This window comes from Muscardinus avellanarius (assembly GCF_963383645.1).
Source record: "Muscardinus avellanarius genome assembly, chromosome: 13".
NCBI classification, from domain to species: Eukaryota; Metazoa; Chordata; class Mammalia; order Rodentia; family Gliridae; genus Muscardinus; species Muscardinus avellanarius.
Genome location: NC_137799.1, coordinates 21,553,208 through 21,572,443, shown reverse-complemented (window position 1 = coordinate 21,572,443; position 19,236 = coordinate 21,553,208). Strand labels below are relative to the sequence as shown.

Genomic DNA, 19,236 nt, shown 5'->3' with positions numbered 1-19,236 from the left:
CTTAGCTTAAGTGTTGGAAAAGAATTTCAGCACATGCCAATCTGAGCCATAGATAGAGGTTCATTCAGGATGGTACACATTCAAGGGAGAATGTGGTCCATGTCAAGAGGGAGAAAAGACCCCTTTGGGAGTTTCTGCCTCTTCTATTATAGGGGGATTTCATGAGGGAGAGGCAAGAGAAGATACATGAGGATGACCTTAGTCTAGGAGTCCTAAGACAGCTTCTGGTGGTCCTGTAGGGTCCTCAGGCTGATAGAGATCTTCATTATCTGACTAATAGATAAGCTGGAGAATCGCCTACATTATAGGTTTCTCAAGGTACCATATCTGTCCTATTAATAATGCACAAGGTAATTATAGTTTCTTCCAGTTAACTCTAGGATCTACAGATTTCCTAGGAATTTGGGAGAGATAGGCCTGGAAAAGAGAACTAGTTTGAGGAGTAAAGGTTGAGGTATGTTAGCACTGGGTTCTTATATTAAAGTTTTCCTTTTATATATTTTCTTTATATTTTGCTTTTCCTTCCTGTCTGTCTCTTTTTTACCTTTTATTTCTTCTATCCTACATCAAGGACACAGCAAGAAGATAGCCATTGTGAACCAAGGAACAGACCCTTGCAGTCAGTAACTCTGCGGGACTTCCAACCTAGACTTCCAGCCTCCAGCACAATGAGAAATAGGTGTCTGTTGTTGACGAGCTACTCGATCTGCGGTATTTGGTTCCAGCAGCAGCCCTCACTACGGAAGTCTACTGTGGAGCTGTATCGGGCATTAAAAAGAAAGCAATCTATGGTACACACAATGACACGGGTGAACCTCGAGGCCACGTGCCAAGTGAGGTAAGCCTGCCCCAGAAAGACAAGCATGATGCCACTTGTCCCGGGTACCCGGACCAGTGAGACTCATAGACACAGACAGTGGTTCCTAGGAGGAAGATTCAGGTCTCAAATGTCCCTAAAGGCCCATGTGTTGAAGGCCTGTTGCCCAGGTGAGGGCGCTACTGGAAGGCAGTGGAGCCTTTAGGAAGTGGGGCCTCGTCGGGGGAAGTGAGGGCTGCCCTGGAGATCCTGGGCCCCCAGCCCGTCTCTCTCCTTCTTTCTGCTTCCTGGCCACCATGAGCTAAAGTAATAAACAACCATGGACTGAGATCTCTGAAACCATGAGTCAAAATCTTTCTCCTTTTTATTCTTTGGTGGTACTAGAGATTGGGTCCAGGGATATTCTACCCCCAGCACTTTTTTTCCTTCTTTCTTTCTTTCTTTCTTTCTTTCTTTCTTTCTTTCTTTCTTTCTTTCTTTCTTTTTCTCTCTCTCTCTTCCCCCCCACCTCTCTCTCTTTTTGAAGCAGGGTCTTGCTATGTTGCTGAGGGTCTAAGTTGCGGAGGCTGGCCTCGAATCTGTGATCATCCTGTACTGGTATTACAGGCATGTGCCTCTGCATCTGACTCTTTCCTCCTTTTAAGTTGATTTTTCTCTGATATTTGGTCACAGTGATGGAAAGCTGCCTAACACATCAGGGCAAGGGGACATTGTTAGAGCATTGTAAGAGGATTTTAGTTCCACAAGATGAAAAGAGTTCTGCAGATTGGTTACACAGCAATGTAAGTACACTTGATGATACAGAACTGTACACTTGGAAAATAAGATGGTAATATGGATTTTACCACAACTAAATAAGAAAAAAAACCCAGAAAACTAAATCTACCACCCTGCCACCATTTGCATTCTCCAACTTTTCCAGACAGGAGAGGCAGGGTGGTCCCCAGAGCAGCACAGAACTTTGTTTCCACCCACCAGCCCCAGGGAACCAAGTCAAAAACCCAAAGCTTGAGGCCTGGAGACCACTGACCTTGGAGGTCACCTCCACTCCACGAGGCAGAGACAAACACCCCCTCCCTCCCTGGGGGTTAGAAGTGGACACCAAGCCTGAGGGTGCAACAGCATAGCTCAGAGGCTGAAAGGAGAATACCCATCTGGGAGGCATGTGGCCACACTCTGCTCTGCAACTGTGCAAAGAATAGTATGTACAAGGGTCCCACCAAATAGGACTCAGATTCAAATGTTGTAAGTATTTATTGAACCTCTAGTATGTGTTGAGCGGAGGCAAGGTGATCTCACTTGTTGAGGAGCTGGGGAGTACTGGGGATTGGACTCAGGCTCTTACACATGCCAGGCAAATGTTCTATCTACCACTAAGCTACATCCCCAGCCCAGCAATTCCACTTTAATTTAATCACCCACATATGAATTATTTACTGAGCACTTATGCTAGTTCAGACTCTAAGGCTGCACCAAGGGCTCAAAACCAAGTCCTGACTGCCACAGAGGGCCAAGTCCATGTGGCAGGTGGAGTAGACCTACAGCTACATCCATTTTACAGAAGGAAATGGAGGCTCCCAGAGATGGTGCGCTGTGCTGAAGGCACACAGCCGACAGCGGTAGAACCAAGACTAGAACCATCCTGCCATACTGACACTATCCCACTTAATCCCCATAGCAGATCCCAGCAGGGAGACCCGTGAGGGTCTGCTCTGCTGGTGTCCTGGGACTTCTTCCTCCTTTGGTAGCTGGGTCCTCCTAAGAGCATGATTCTCTCAGGCTCTGCCTTCTGCAATTTTTTTTTTGGGGGGGGTACTGAGGATTGATCCTTAGGGGGATTCTACCTCTGAGCTGCACCCCCCCCAGCCCTATATACATACATATTATTTTGTGACAGAGTCTTACTAAGTTGCTGAAAGTCTCACTAAGTTTCTGAGGCTGATCTTGAACCTGTGATCCGCCTGTCTCAGCCTCCCAAGTACTAGAATTACAGGTGAGCACCACCATGCCCGGTTTGCATTTTTATGTAAGTCACTTCAAGCTGTCCCAAGGGCACTTCATCTACCCACATCCTCCCACCCATTCAATTCCAACAATATTATCCCTGAAGGCCCAGGCTCAGGACATTTTCACTTGCTGTCCTTGCTGCCTGGGGCTCTCAGCCCCTAAATGGGACATGTCAGCTCCTTCTCTCTCTCTCCAGGTCTCATCTCCAAAGTCATCTTCTCAGAGAGGCCCTCCCTGACCTCTCTCCCGTCACTCTCTACTCCCTCGCCCTGATGCTATGGTTTGAATGTGTCTTTCAAATTGCTTGTGTTGAAAATTGAATCCCCAGATTCGCATGTTAAATGGTATTTGGAGCTGAAGGTGGAGGAAGTAAGGGTTAGATGGGGGTCACAGGATACCCCGTTCTTCCCCACGGGTGGCCTTGGTTGGTGGCTTTATGCAAAGAGGAGGAGAGTTGGCATCTTCGTTGTCTTGCCAGTTGATGCCCTCTGCATGTTGTGGTGCAGCGAGATGCTCACCAGATACCAGCACCGTGCCCTTGGACTGCTCAGCTCCCAGAATGAAGGAACCTCTGTTCTTTATAAATTCCCCGGCCGGTGGCATGTAGCTGCAGCCACACAAAACTGACAAAGACACTGGTCTTCATTCTCTTGCTCATTTACAGTCATTTCCAGATGACGTCTTCCCCACCCCCTCCTCACAAGATGCTCCGCAGAGCAGCGTCTCACCTCTGCTGTCTCTGCTTTATCCTGACCTCCCATGACACAGTCAGGCACCTGAGGGTGCTCATAAAGACCAGGTGACTCCTGAGTGGGCCTCAGGTGCCAAGCACTGAGTCTGGGGAGAGTGACATGCACCGGGCAGGCGACTTCGAGTACTTGGGAACGTGTCCCGAGCACAGAGCTCGGCCCATGGGTGCCCTCGATCAAGCACAGTGGCTGCACAGGAAGGCGCTGGAGGAAAAGCAAGTTCTCAGCCCAACACTCAGGCTGGCTTGAGCATCACCTCCCCACACGCAGCACGACCTCCCCAATGGCCAGAGTGCAAGCCCCCTGGAGGAGGAGCCCCAGAGCCCCAGCCTGGGGACCCTGAGGAAGCCCCAGCTGCTGCAGAAAGAGCAGCCTCCTCCCACAGAAACCCTGTGATCTTCACAGCTCACATATTGATGTTTGAGCAAAGACACAAAACGTATTAAATAAATGTTATAGTCTTATCGACAGGAAGAGGAGAACTGAGCAGGAGTCTCCAGGGGGAGAGGTGCTTGGCCTGGCGCCCCAAGCTGCCCGGCCTCCTGGCTGTCAGGATCCAGGCTCTGAAGCAGCAGGGAACTGTTGGCAGGAGCTACATTCTTGGACCCTGGGCAGCCACGTGGCACAGTGCAAACAGCACCCAGAGAGAAGGTTAAGACATCAGGGGGCCGCTATAGTCCTTTTCTTTTCTTTCTTTTTTTTCTTGGTAAGAAATTGCTTTTAGGAGGTTGGAGAGCTCTGTAGGGGATGTTTTTCAGTGCCCCTGCCCTCTTCTTCTGATTACAACACCCCATAGTGCACTGGGCAGCTACCCTGACCCAGGTTAGAGTCTTGGTTCTGTCAATCATCAGGTGCTCCTGCCCTGGAATAGGAATCTTGAGGAAAGGATGCTGAGCGAATGGAGGGGATCCTCCTCCAGCAGTCCGCACCCTGAGATCCTCAGCTCTAACTCTGGGACTGCCCACTTTTCCAGTACCTTCCAATTTTGCAGAAGTTGGCTGGAGATGGCGTCTCTTGCTCACATCCCCAACCTCACGCTACCCTTTCAGGGTTCGGCAGGGGCCTGGTCTCTCTGGCACCGCCCTCTGCTCACCTTTTTCTCATCTCCGCTTTGCAGAAGCTGGAGGCCGCTCCTCCGCTCCCCTTCCTGCTGTCTCCCTCCATGGGGCTGGGGCAGGCCTGAGGGCGGGGAGGTGCTGCGGCCCTGAGGGTCCACCCAGGTGTAGATGTGGTTGGTGACGTAGCCCCCAGGGATGCGCCCGGCTGAGTACACAGACAACAGCAGCTTCTTGGAGCCCTTCAGAGCCTAGAGAGAGAGGGGGACACACAGTCAGAGGAGCCTTGCTTCCTCTCAGGACCCCCACCTGGAGAACAGGCAAGCCTCTACGCCCATTTCCTTCCCTTGCCCTTAGTTTGGACCTATGGAGGTGGGGCCTTCTGCCTCACCCCTCCCTGAAGGGGCCCAAATATAAGACATTTGATTTCTTGGGATACCTGTGCAGGAAGGGTTAACACCGCGGGCCTGACTCGAGGCCGCTGTCCTCGGGCTGGGTTCTGGGCACCTAGATTAAGAGTGTCACGACCCGCCTGTCTGATACACGCAGCACACCCCTTGGATTCTTGCTCACAGTGCATCTTATGCTGAACACCTGCTCTCCCGCTGGGGTCTGCAGTGTGGTGCAGGCAGAGTGCGCCCAGCCCCTGTGGAGCCCCTTGAACCTCTCTAGTGAGCCTCCCGGGTAGGTAGTATTTCACTCCTGTTGCCAGGATTTGACACTGGAAGAATGAAGCCTGTCTGTCCTGTGTGACTCAGCAAGCAGAGACCCTTGGCAGCTTGGACTCCCTCTGGACTTTGCCAGTGAGTCTTTTCCCTATGCTCACGTTGGGTTTGTTTCTTTTCAGTGTAATAAATATTATCATGAGTATAACCATGTCAGTCTCCCATAACTATGGGTTCTATATCTGCAGATTCAACCAACTGCAGATGAAAAACATTTTTTTTAAAAAATTGCATCTGTACTGAACATGCATACAATATTTTTCCTGTCATTATTTCCCAAACAGAATAGTATAACAAATATTTGTCCTGTATTTACATGGTTTGAGGTATTACAAATAATCTAGAGATTATGTAAAGTATACAAAGGATGTATATAAGTTATATGTAAATACTATGACACTTTATCAAAGGGACTTGAGCATCAGTAGAATTTGGTATCCACAGAAGGTCCTGGAACCAATCCCCTGCAGATACTGAGGGACGATGGTATATCCTGACTCTTGTGATCCTTTCTAGGTAATCACTGAATCTGGAGTGGTCTTGGGGTCCCCACTGTTTTAGACAGCATTCTTACTGGTGTGACCTAAAATACCTGATGACCACGACTCAGAGGAAGGAAGATTTATTTGCTCAAAGTTCTGGAGCTTTCAGAGATTTCAGTCCATGTTAGGCTGGGTGAAGTTTACAGAGCTCAGGCATGGTAGAGAAAAGCAAAGAGAAACAAGAGGAGAAGACCAGGGAGATTATATATATATATATATATATATATATATATATATATATATATATATATATATATATATAGTCCCCAAGGCCTCTACTGATTCTATTATTTCACCTTTGAACATTTTTGCATTGTCAGTTCATGAACTCTTCCAAGAGACATTCTGTGTCCAAATCACAACACCAAATACTCCAGAGTCAATTGGAAAAAAAAAATACTGATAACCATAGCTTACCATTTATAAAGGACCTGCATGTGTCTGGCACCCTGCTGTGCAACTGATGGAATCCTCCCTCGGGATAGAAGCAGGTGAAGATACGGAGAGAAACCACCTGCACACACAGCTAGCACGGGGGTCCTTTCCCATAGCTGACTGTGAGCTTAGATACCACCCGTGCTGTACATTTTCAGCCTGGGGTTGAATAACCACATGGAGTAATAACCTCAAACTCTATGCCTTGGGGTAGAAGCTGACATTTCCCATCATGCTTTACCACAGTGCACCTGTAGCTGAGATGAAGATGCTTATTCAAGGAGACAGCCCCTTAGTGCTGGGTGGACTACAAACACGCCCATGTTAGGGCCTGAATGGTGTCTCCCCAAGATCCACACATTGAAGGCCTATGGTAGTTTGGAGGAGGCTCCTTCCGGAGGTAAATGGAGTTGGACGGGCCTTTGTTCTGAAATGAGTGGCTTTGTAAGTAAAGAGACCACAGCCTGCTCTCCTCTATGTGAGAACACAGGCAGCAGGTGGCCATTTAAGCTGCCAAGAGAACCTCACCACACTGGCACCCTGATCTCAGACTTCCAACCTCCAGAAGTGTGAGAAAACAAATTTCTACGGTTTAAGCCACCTCATCTATGGTATTGGTTATGGCAACGCTGGCTGACTAATACACCCAGCAACTGGAAGCCATTTGAATCAACGATGGTGTCTACACGTGCTGAAATTTCACGCTGTAAAAATCATATTGGCAAAGAATTTGCAATGCCTTGTACACATGATGTATCTTAAAAGTGAGAATAGACTACAAATTATGTCTTATAATTTTTTTCTTTTTTCTTTTAACTGAAATCACACAAATATGTACATGATTATACTATATATCATCTCTGTTAAGAGGAAACTACAGAAGCCGGGCACGGTGGTGCACACTTGTAATCCCAGCATGTGGGAGGCTGAGACAAGAGGATCGCAGTTCACGGACAGCCTCAGCTACTTAGTGAGGTTCTTTGCAACTCAGCAAGACCCTGTTTCAAAATAAAGAATAAAAAATAGGCCGGGCGTGGTGGCACATGCTTATAATCCCCGCGCTTGGGAGGCAGAGACAGGAGGATCACGCAGGTTCGAAGCCAGCCGCGCTGGTTTAAGAGACCCTGTTTCCAAATAAAAAGTATAAAAATAGGTCTGGGAGTGTAGCCCGGAGGTAGAAGGGTTTCCAGGAACTCCAGTACCACCAAAAAAATAAAAAATAAAAAATAGGCTGGGGGTGTAGCTTGGAGGTAGAATGTCCCTGGGTTCTGTCCCCAGTACCACAAATAGAGAGAGAGAGAGAGAGAGAGAGAGAGAGAGAGAGAGAGAGAGAGAGAGAGAGAGAGAGAGAGAAACTACAGGAGAAACAAAACAGAGAAGTACCACGCCAATGCCCACAGTGTTTTTCTCTGATGTGGGATTGTGGGGGATTGATGTTTTGTTCTTCCTGTTTCTTAACATTTTCCCAAATGTTCCACAATGAGGGCACACTGCTTTCAAAATCAGAAAAAATACAATGTCTAAAAAAGGGGGCAGCAAGCTCTCTGGCACACCCCAATCTGCTGTGCTCAGCTCCCTGACTCCCCAAAACCCAAACCACAACTGGGATCAGGGGCTGAGCTTTCAGAGAGAATGGGGGTGTTGGGGGGGCACAGACTTGCCACCCTCTGCCCTCTCCGGGAGGCAGTGCCCTGCACTCACAGCAAAACACCATTCCCTGGAGAGGGAATAAGAAGAGATGGCGGCTCTCCAAAATTCTGCTTTTAAAAAAGATTTTTGAGAAGATAAGCAGGGGAAGATTTAGAGTGTTCTCTGATCGCTCCCCGGGGCTCCTCTGATGGAAAATTCAGGAGGATCAAGAGGCCTCTGGTAAGCTGGCAAAGGCGGATGGAGAAGCCTGGGGCCAGGGGAGCTTCTGCCATAGCCAACGGGGAAGTTGGTCCGGGGCACAGGCCTTGTCAGCAGGAGTCTCTCCATGAGGGTGCCGCAGAGCCTGCCTCTTTCTCCCGCTCTCCTCACTAAGAATGGCTGACTGAGGGCCTACTGTGTGCCAGACCTAGAGGAAGCACGGTGGGCATCCTAGTGAGGGGCAAGGCATTCCCACAGTAGGTCCTGGGAATCCTTGCAGCCCAGTGGGAGACAAAGCTTAGCCCAGCACACAGTAGGTCCTGAGAAAAGACCAGTAGGATTGGGTAAGAAAGTAAATGGTAGCCGTCAAGAAATCCTAGCTCTAGAGGCACCAGCCTGTAGCCTCGTCTAGTCTGGAAGATGCCGCTGGAGTCAGGATAAAAGGAAGCAAGGCCTCCGAAAGCAGCATGGAGGATGGCACCAGCCGTCAGGGTGGAGACGATGGGCCTCTGCACACAGTAGGCACTCAGCCGATGGAGAGGGTCTTCTCCACGGAGAAGGGAGACCACGCTGGGAAGAGCACTGTCGGAAGAGTTAAAGAAGAACAAGGGAGAGGAGGCGCCAGGCGGAGAGCGTCATTTGTATTCTTTATCGCAGGCAACGGTAGAGTCCTCTCGGTCAGTTCTATAAATAGGCGAGCCGCCACCTTGAGCGAGGAGAAGGTTAATGCCTTTGATGGGAACACCACAGAGAGCCAGCGGGTACCGCGAGGGCCGGGAGGTCGGGAGCCGCCAGCGGGCCAGCCCCCCATGCTTTACAGAAGGGGACCCGCAAGACGTGAGCGGGGAAGGGACCAAGTGTGAGAGGCGCACGCCAGGACACGAGAGGCCAGACCTGGGCAGGCCTCTTCTGCTCTGTGGCTCAGTGTCCCCATCACAAGACTGGGGTGGAAGATCTGATAGCGATTCAGGATGGGACTGTTTTGGGACCTGACAGTGCCCTCTTCTTTAGGGATTAGCACGGGCTTTCGTGGAGGGCAGGGATGTCATCACCCTCTGTTGCCTGTTTTATTTTTTCTGGCAAAACTTCAGGAAGCAAGATTCCTGAGACAGCAGTTTCAATGTCTGAGCAGGCTCTGGGAATGTGCTGCAGGTCCATTAGAGTGCTGCCCGAGCGGCTCCCTTCTCTGCTCTTTAATTTAACTCAAATGTATACACTCGGAAAGGGAGAGGAGGAGCTCAGAGTCAAATTCCACCTCCTTACCACCTCTCTCTCCTTTGGGTTCAGGAATAGCAGCAAGGGCCTCAGCAAAAGGTGGTGTTGACTCCTAAAGAGAGATGGCTGGAGCCTTCTCTTCCTGAGAGCTGCCACTGTGCCCGCCTTCTACGTTCATCTCTCCTGCCTTGTTCCCCAAGACCAACTGGGGGATCAGAGGTTCTGGTTCAGGGGAGATGCCCCTGTCCAAGTCATTATCCTGGTGGCAAGCAGTCTCAGGCAGCAGGGCAAAATAGAAAGAGCCTTGGCTGGTGGGCAGAGACCCAGGCACAGCCCTCGGGCCACCAGCCTCCTGGGTGACCTGGGGCTTCCTTCTCTGGCTGGGTCTCTTGGTGACTGCTAAGGTCCCACTCTCAGTGGAACCACTGTACCTCTCTGGGTCTGGGCTACATGGTGGTCATGGTCACTATGGCAGAGCAATGCCCTGGGGCCATGCAGGCATAGAGTCCATGAGGCCTGTGGGCCAGGCCTGGGAAGCTGCCCTCAGTTTCCTCCATTCCAGGACTGAGTGCCCAGGACTGTCCTGACTGTTGCTGCCACAGTCACTAACCCAGGTCCTTGAGCCTGGTCCTGAACCTGTGACACTGAGGTTTCATTTTAGATGGGAGGGGCCCAGAGGCTTAAGGAAACACCATCAGGGCAGACTACGATCTCAGACGTGGCGGGATGTGCCACGCACCCTGGCACCATCAAGGGCAGCAGGGGATCTTTGAGGACACCTAAGCTAGAAAGCCACCACTCCAATGGGTCCTGCTTTTTGCAGACAGCCACCTGCAGTGGTGAATACACACAACGCCTTCATGAAAGCCACTGGCCGGCTCTACTCCATCACGCACATCCCTCTCCTACCACAGCAACCCTACGGGATCTGCCGGCCTTGCAGAATCAATTGCTTATTATTAGCTGTGCCACTTCATGCAAGGTCCCACGCTTCTCTGTCCATCTGTTTTCTCCCCTGCAAAATGAAGATCGTAATTCCGCTCTCGGTAGGTAGAAGAGCATTGAAAACTGTGGGACGCAAGGGGAGCCCCTGCAAGTGATGAGAACCATCAGAGCGCTGTGTTACCACGCATTCACTGGTAAAACTCGACCCAGGGGCTTGCCCCAATCACAGAGAACTCTCCATCTGACCCGGCAGATGGTGCAGCGAAGCTGCTATCCATCACTGGAAGATTGCTCAGGCAGACGCACTCATTATGGAAATGTAAATCACATGTGTTTTTCTTTAAACTTAACTTCCTCTGTAGATTAATGCTCTTGGAAGGCAAAATGCCTCACGCAGGTCTTTGGAGCCAACTCTGAAACCCTCAAATCATAGACTCTGCAGAGGACCAAGGACCAGAGAGGCCAAGGACCAGAGAGGCCAAGGACCAGAGAGGCCATGGCGCAGAAGGACTCTGAGGAAGGGGCAAAGCAGCAGATGAGCCAGGTTCAAAACATGCACCAAGCTGAACATGTGGCGCATGCTTGTCATCCCAGCATTCAGGAGGCTGAGACAGAAGGATTGTAGTTTGCGGGCAGCCTCAACTACTTAGTGAGGTTCTTTGCAACTCAGTGAGATCCTGTTTCAAAATAAAGAATAAAAAATAGGGCTGGGGTGTAGCTCAGAGGTAGAATGTCCCTGGGTTCCATCCCCAGTACCACCAAAAAAAAAAAAGGGGGGGGTTGGGGGTGTAGCAAAAAAAAAAAATGCACCAAGCAGGATTGGACCACAGAGGCATGCATTATTACTAAGCAAGTGCAAAAGAATATTCCAGGAAATTCCCAAGTAAAGACAAGCAATGATTAGCTGCTCAGCTTATTCTAAGGCTTTTTTCTTTGGGAGCAGAGATTCTCAACTTCAGGAAGGAGAATGGCTCGAAGACCAGGTCATTGATGTGGGAGGGAAGACAGGCCACTGCCCGCCTGCTCTCCCCGCCCCCACCTTGCCTAGCTGGGACTCTGGGTTCACACACACTGGGTCACCATCCTGGTTCTGCTGATGGCTTTGCTGTGGGATGCTAGGAAATTGACCTAACCTCTCTGTGCCCATGTCTGCGTTTTAAAAAGCAACTGTCAACCAGTCAAGTGGTGCACGTGTGTATTCCCAGCTACTCGGGAGGCTAAGGCAGGAGCAGCCGGAGCAACTTCAGGAGATCTGTCTCAATTGAAATAAAAAGGGCTGGGGATACGGCTCAGTGGTAGAGCCACCCTGGGTTCAATTCCCAGGGTCATCAGAACAAAACAAAACAAAAATCCCACAACTGATGTAAGGATTAATTATTTAAATATTTAATTAAAACATTAAAATAATGTGAACTGCCTATACAGTGTCTAGCACACAGTAGATCCTATCCCCTGCCAGCTCCTTCCCCCACAACACAAGCTGCAGAAGTTCTCTAAACAGAAATAATCTAAACTTCTAATCTATAAAGATATAAATACATAGGCAACTCTAGCCACAACGCTTTTCCTTTGTTCCATACTTTCTCATATCTGACCTGCCTTCACCCTTAGGCTCCTGTCCCTCTGCCTCCAGGAAGCCTTCCCAGATTAGGGCTTCTCTCTTCCAAGGGCGTGCGGACTATGTCTATGTGTCTGTTGCCACTATAGGTTCTGTCACATTCCTCCTGTCTTTAAGACTAACGGGCAAGTTCTGTGAGACGTGTTGCACATTCTGTTCCCTCTCTAACCTCTCCTCCCTCCTTCACATTCATTCATTTACCCACGCATCCACCCATTCATTCAACAAGATATTTAATGAGCTTTCTGCACACTGGGGAGCCCCCAGGAGTCTGTTCAGATCTGGTACAGAGAAAGAGAGAGAGCGGCGAGTCAGTCCGACTGGGAGCCACAGCCTGCGCTCCAGCACACCGGTAAGCATCAAACTCTCAGACCCAGGGGGATTGTGGGGAGAGGAGGAGAAGGCGTGGCGAGAGCCTCACCTCTGGAGTGGGCGAGGGGTTCCTGTCCCAGCCCGTCCACGTTGGAAAGTTACTTAAGCAACCTGCGCCCCAGTTTCCAAGGCATAAGATGGATAATGGTGGTATTATCTCACAGGGCAGTTGTTAGGATTAAATTAGTCAACACACACACACACACACACACACACACACACACACACACACACACCACACACACACACATCAGTATTCAGTACCTGGAATACAGGCAAGACCTACAAAAGCATTATTCTTACAAAGAACCCAGAGTCTGAATGGGGCATTCCGTGGTAACCACTGGTGCATTGTACCATCTGTCCTTTCAGATGGTTCTGACATTTCATACCCACGTCTATTTACACGTACAAAACTGCCTTTGTATACATGGACTCATACTGACATTTTCTAGTTCATCTTTTTTTTTTTTTTTTTTTAGGTACTGGGGATAGAACCCAGGGACATTCTACCTCTGAGCTACACCCCCAGCCCTGTTTTATTCTTTATTTTGAAAGGGGGTCTCACTGAGTTACAAAAGGTGTAAGTAGCTTAAGGCCTAAGTTGCAAAGGGCCTAAGGCTGTCCGCAAACCATGATCTGTCTCAGCCTCCCAAATGCTGGGATTATAAGGGTGCACCACCATGCCTGGCTTCATCTTTTTTTTTTTTTTACTTTTTTTTTGTGTGTGTGTGGTACTGGGGTTCCTGGAAGCCCTTCTACCTCTAGGCTACACTCCCAGACCTATTTTTACATTTTTATTTGGAAACAGGGTCTCCTAAACCAGCGCGCGCAGCTGGCTTCGAACCTGCGTGATCCTCCTGTCTCTGCCTCCCAAGCGCGGGGATTACAAGCGTGTGCCACCACGCCCGGCTTTTTTTTTTTTAAATAAAATTGTTTTAATGCTCTTTCCTCGCTAGTTCAGTGACATTAAATTCCATTACTTCTCGCCGGGGGTGGTGGTACACGCTTGTAATCCCAGCACTTGGGAGGCTGAGACAGGAGGATCACACAGGTTCAAAGCCAGCCTCAGCTACTTAGTGAGGCTCTCAGCAACTTAGTGAGACCCTGTTTCCAGATAAAATATAAAATAGGTCTGGGAGTGTAGCCATCCCCAGTACCACCAAAAAATTAAAAATTAAAAAATTAATGAATAAAAATAAAAATAAAGAATTCCATTACTTCTGACAGCACACACAGGGATGCACCAGTATGGAATTCTCTCTCCTACCAGGAACACTTAGGATATTTCCCATATTTGCCACCATGATCCCCTGTAATGAACATACCTTTAGGTACCATCATTTTTTTTTTTAATGTGGGGAGGGTTTTTACGGATTGAACCCAGGGACATTCTATTTCTAAGATATACCCTCAAACCATTTTTTTTACATTTTGAGACAGGGTCTCATTAAGTTGCTGCGGCTTGCCTCGAACCTGTGATCCCCTATCTCAGCCTCCCAAGTACTGTTATTACAGGTGTGTGCCACCCTGCCCGACTTAGGTACTATCACGTGTGTGGGGGGAGGGTACTGGGGACTAAGCCCAGGTCATTCTACCTCTGAGCTACACTGAAAGCCTTCTTTTATTTATTTGATCTGAAACAGGGTCTCACTAAATTATGAGACCCTCACCAAGCTGCTCAGGGTGCCTGCAAACCTGCCGTCTCGTCTCAGCCTCCCAAGTACTGGGATCAAGAGCATTGCCACCAGGCCTGGCTTAGATACCGTCTTTAAGTACAGATGCATCTGCTATTCTGGACTGAAGTGGCAATCTGGAGGCAGCGGACAGTGTATCTTCATTCATGTACTGTGGTCACATCTTTGGGAGCACATACCCTGGAGCGCTCTTCTCTCCCTGCTGTGGTTCACACAGCCACCTGCAGGGGGCAGCACTATGCCACCCAGGCCTACAATAACCCTAATGCTGGAGAGAGCTGAAGGATGCTTCCTCATCAGCTCTGTAGATAATGCCTCACCTTCTTCGTGCTTTCTTCCACGGGCTCCAGAAATCTCCAATCTCCCAGTTTAAGCAAATCTTGGCTCCATCTTCCAATTTCACCCGAGAGCTAAATCTTGGGTTCTACAGTACTACAAAACACCTAAGTGGAAGGGATCTGTGGGTGGGACAATGGACTTTCCAGCAGAAGGGATGCTTGCAAGGAAGCCAGTCCCAAACAGCATTCCGACCCTGCATACCTCTGAGACTCTAGTTACCTTCACCTCTCTGGGCCTTGCTCCCCTGTTAATTTGGAGTTGGCGTGTCTACCAAATGATCATTGAGGGATAATCCTGCACCAGGCATGGGGCGCAGGAGGCACTGGATGGATGGTGGTTAATACTGTTAGTAAAATTACAACGATGACCATGTGTTTGGGAGGCATTTTGTTGTTGATTATTTATTTGACCTGGGGATTGAACCCAGGGTTTCACGCATGCTAGGCAAGTGGTCTACCAATGAGCTACCTCTGGCCCTCTTTACTTCATTTTAACAGGGTCAGGCTGGCCCTGAACTTGGCGACCCTCCTGCCTCGGCCTCCTGAGAAGCTGGAGCTACAGGCATGCACCTCCACCCTCAGCTGGATATTCCTTCCACTGAACAGATGAGAAAAGAGACACCTGGTAGTGACATGTCTTATGCAAGGTCACAGAGAGGATGAGAAATAGGGCTTGGATAGGAGTCTTGGACCCTGCAAAAGGGGGCTCCGCATTCTCTCCAGCACTTTCCTCCACCAGCTCAAGGGGATGAAGAGAGCAAGAAGACCAACCCTACACCCTGTCCAGAGACAGACAATGGGCAGGGAGAGGCTCGGACTTCTGAGTCCTGAGCAGATGCTGGGGACCACACCGCCTGGGAAGACTGTCCCCACTCAGCCCCTCTTTGAGGGAGGTCAGAAATCAGCTGAGTGGTCTCTGTGCCCCAGCAGCATATTTTAATGTCATGATTAGCTCTGTCTTCAGCCTGCCTTCCATCTGCGCCTTTATTTTGTGTCAATTACCTCTTCCAGGGACCACCAACTGCCCCAGCTTCCCAGCCTCCTCTCTTGACCTCTGCAGAGCGGCCAAAGGATCTTTTCCAAATACAAAAAGACCCTGACCCTTGCTGCCCCCAACTCTCCTCATTGCTTCTGGAGCCAAATGCCAACTCCCTGCCGGGTATCTTCTCAGGCCCAAGCAGCTCCTAGATGCCTGGCTGGCTCACGCCCTGGCCGGCCACCTGAGCCGCCTGGTGATATCAAGTCACCGGGCTCTTTCCACTTCAGGCCTTTGCACGTGCCGCTCTCTGCCCCTGAAAGCACTCGTCTCAACACACTTATACACGGGGTTATTTTATCTGCATGCCTCTCAACAGACCAGGAAGGCAGGAGACCCTTCCGGCTTGATCATAGGTGTATCAAAAAATAGAAAACATAGAAGATGCTAAGTAGTTCCATCTACAGTGACATGCAAGGAAGCCTCCTCTTGCATCGGTCACAGACAAGGAATGTTCTCTCACCAGGAGTATCGGTGATTTATCTAGTCGAATCAGGATAATTTATTAGTTTTCTTTTACCTTGGTTCTAGGAAGCTCAGAATTCCATTTAAAGATGAAATGCTCTTTTATCAAAAGCAACACGCACACACTCACACACACTCACACGCACACTCACACGCACACACTCACATGCACACACTCTCGCACACTCACATGCACACACACTCGCACACACTCACATGCACACACACTCGCACATTTTCTAATATCATTTATGAACCCTCTGTCTTTTTAATAATGTGTTTTTCCATGGAAGCCACTCATTTAATTTTTCACACAACTAAGAATATTAATTATAAACGTATGAACAAATAAGTAAATGAGATATTATTCAGGCTAAAGAATGTGATAAATAACACCAGTCATTTGGTAAAAACAAAACAAAACAACAACAACAACAAATAAAAGCACTGAAAGCCAGGCATACTGGCATATGTCTGTCATCCGGGGCTTGGGAGACTGAGACAGGTTCCTGGCCAGCCTCAGCAATTTAGTGAGATCCCGTTTCAAAATAAAATAATAAAGCCAGGGGTGGTGGCGCACACTTGAAATCTCAGCATTTGGGAAGCTGAGACAGGAGGGTCATGGTTCAAGGACAGCCTCAGCTACTACAATAGTGAGGAGGCCCTTTGCAACTCAAAAAGATCCTGTTTCAAATGAAGAATAAAATAATAGGGCTGGGGGTGTAGCTCAGAGGTAGAATGCCCGTGGCTTCCATCCCCAATACTGCAAAAATAAATAAATTAATTAAAGAGGGCTAGAAGTGCAGCTCAGAGGTAGAATGCCCGTGGCTTCCATCCCCAATACTGCAAAAATAAATAAATTAATTAAAGAGGGCTAGAAGTGCAGCTCAGAGGTAGAATGCCCGTGGCTTCCATCCCCAATACTGCAAAAATAAATAAATTAATTAAAGAGGGCTAGAAGTGCAGCTCAGAGGTAGAATGCCCGTGGCTTCCATCCCCAATACTGCAAAAATAAATAAATTAATTAAAGAGGGCTAGAAGTGCAGCTCAGAGGTAGAATGCCCGTGGCTTCCATCCCCAATACTGCAAAAATAAATAAATTAATTAAAGAGGGCTAGAAGTGCAGCTCAGAGGTAGAATGCCCGTGGCTTCCATCCCCAATACTGCAAAAATAAATAAATTAATTAAAGAGGGCTAGAAGTGCAGCTCAGAGGTAGAATGCCCGTGGCTTCCATCCCCAATACTGCAAAAATAAATAAATTAATTAAAGAGGGCTAGAAGTGCAGCTCAGAGGTAGAATGCCCGTGGCTTCCATCCCCAATACTGCAAAAATAAATAAATTAATTAAAGAGGGCTAGAAGTGCAGCTCAGAGGTAGAATGCCCGTGGCTTCCATCCCCAATACTGCAAAAATAAATAAATAAATTAAAGAGGGCTAGAAGTGCAGCTCAGAGGTAGAATGCTCTTGGGTTCAATCCCCAATAACCCGCTTCCCAAATCAACTGCTCTGCAGTTGTTGAACAGAAACTAAACTCTAAGTGAATCTCTAGGGCCAGACACCTTTCCAAGCAGCTGGAGGCAGAAATACTTTCCACGGACGCTTGGACGCTAACTCTGCTTTCCCCTCCTACCAGTCCCCAGAAGTGCTTTGCAGTTGCTGAGTTTGGTCTAAGAACACATGTCCTTTGTAAACATTCCCTTACATGAAAGTCCCCAAATTGCTATGTCTATATTCTTTTGGATTGATGACATAGGAGGTGGTGGCAGGGTGACAACTCATTATTTCTCAAATACCCACGGCTTCAGGATGGCATCACCAATATCCACGTGCCTGTCAGAGACGGGGCCCCAGGGCACAGCCATGCTGTGACAGCGAGGCCATCCGCCCAGCTCTGTAGGGCCACGTCACCTGCTGGAGCTGCTGCCTCCCTGGGGAAATCAAGTGGCCTGCAGGGGATGTGTGGGAGGCCTCCAGGACCGCTCCCTGACATGCAGCTTTACAGAAGGATCTGGAAAACAGCCTGACATATAGATGAAAGAGCCCCTCAAGTCGGCTGGGAAGTCCACAGGGAGGAAGTGGTGCTGCGCAGGGACGCAGGCCGGGGAGATGGCAGGGAGGTGGACGCTGATTTGCTAGGAGGCTGGGAAGGCGGCATCTTTTCTCCTGGAACATTTTCTTTCATGCTATTTAAATTGGCCTTTCATTCAAGAGCCCCACACAGTAATAGTTTAAAAATAAAAAAAGGCTTGTTCCCTCCCTCCTCTTTCCTTTAAGACTCTGACCTTCTCCAAAGGCTCCAGGTGCAGGAGGAAAGCTTTGTTTCTGTCCGGAACACTGGGATGCCAGAGGCTGGGACCGAAACCTGACCTTTGAAAGCCCCGGCTTTCATTGCCCCTAAATGACTTGGTGAGTTAAAGCTGTGTGGAAAGAAAAACGCATCAACAATCACAGAAAGGAAAAGACTGTGACCTTGGGGATAAGGCTGCATAAAAATTGCAAGAAAGTGACAGAGTAGCCTCCCCTCTCCCCGCAGAACAACTCAGGAGAGGAGGACAGAGCAGATCCAGGCTGATATTGATTCCTTCCTAATGCAATTCGTCAATTACCCACTGAGGCTGGTTCTAAGCCCCTTATAATTTAAGTAAATTGCTTTACAAATGTTCTTTTAAATTTTGTCTCTTTTTTCTTTTTTTCTTCTTTAAGGAAGAACTAAGAAGATTCTAGGATTCATAAATGTAATCACTCAAGATGAGCCTCAGGTTTGCCATGGTTTTATTGTCTAGGATTGATGTCCAAAACACCCAGATCCATCAGGAATATCCATTTAGTTCAACATCATCTTCTCAGCCCAAGAGCAGACACGTTGATGAAGTTTTTCCCCCCAAAGATTCTTTATACGCCCCGTCCCTCATCTCTTTCTGACCATTCTCAGTTGAAAAGGTGATGGGTTTCCAATTTAATTCAGCTTCCAACTGAAGAATCTGAATTCAAGGTGGATGGATCAACCATCTTTTAAAATCCGACTCGGTGAAGATCAGAAAGAAAAAGACAGATTGGACAACACTGAAATGCAAAAATTCCTGTGATTAAATGGGCAAAGAATGCCAATAAATAAAGTATACATCAAAAAACATAAATGCATATGAAAATATGTAAAGGAGTTCTATTAATTATTAATTTTTGTGGTACCGGGCACTGAACTCAGAGGCATTCTACCTCTGATCTACACCCCCAGTCCTATTTTATTTTGCAACAGGGTCTCACTAGGGTCTCACTAGGTTGCTGAAAGTCTATGTTGCTGAAGTTGTTGAGGGTTTACATCGCTGAGGCTGTGGACCCTTAGTCCTGTGAGCCTCCGGTCTCAGCATCCCA

General features: G+C 48.5%; 1 protein-coding gene across 4 annotated transcripts in view; it reads right to left on the bottom strand.

Moving 5' to 3' along the window:
- Positions 1–19,236, bottom strand: part of WHRN (whirlin) — a gene marked incomplete at both ends in the record, with an annotated part of 89,552 nt that overhangs the window by 56,354 nt on the left and 13,962 nt on the right. For all 4 annotated transcript variants that reach the window (XM_080708793.1, XM_080708791.1, XM_080708792.1 and 1 more), the window contains one exon: positions 4,667–4,879. In XM_080708793.1, coding sequence (XP_080564919.1) covers positions 4,667–4,879 — 213 coding nt within the window. The remainder of the gene's footprint in view (positions 1–4,666; positions 4,880–19,236) is intronic.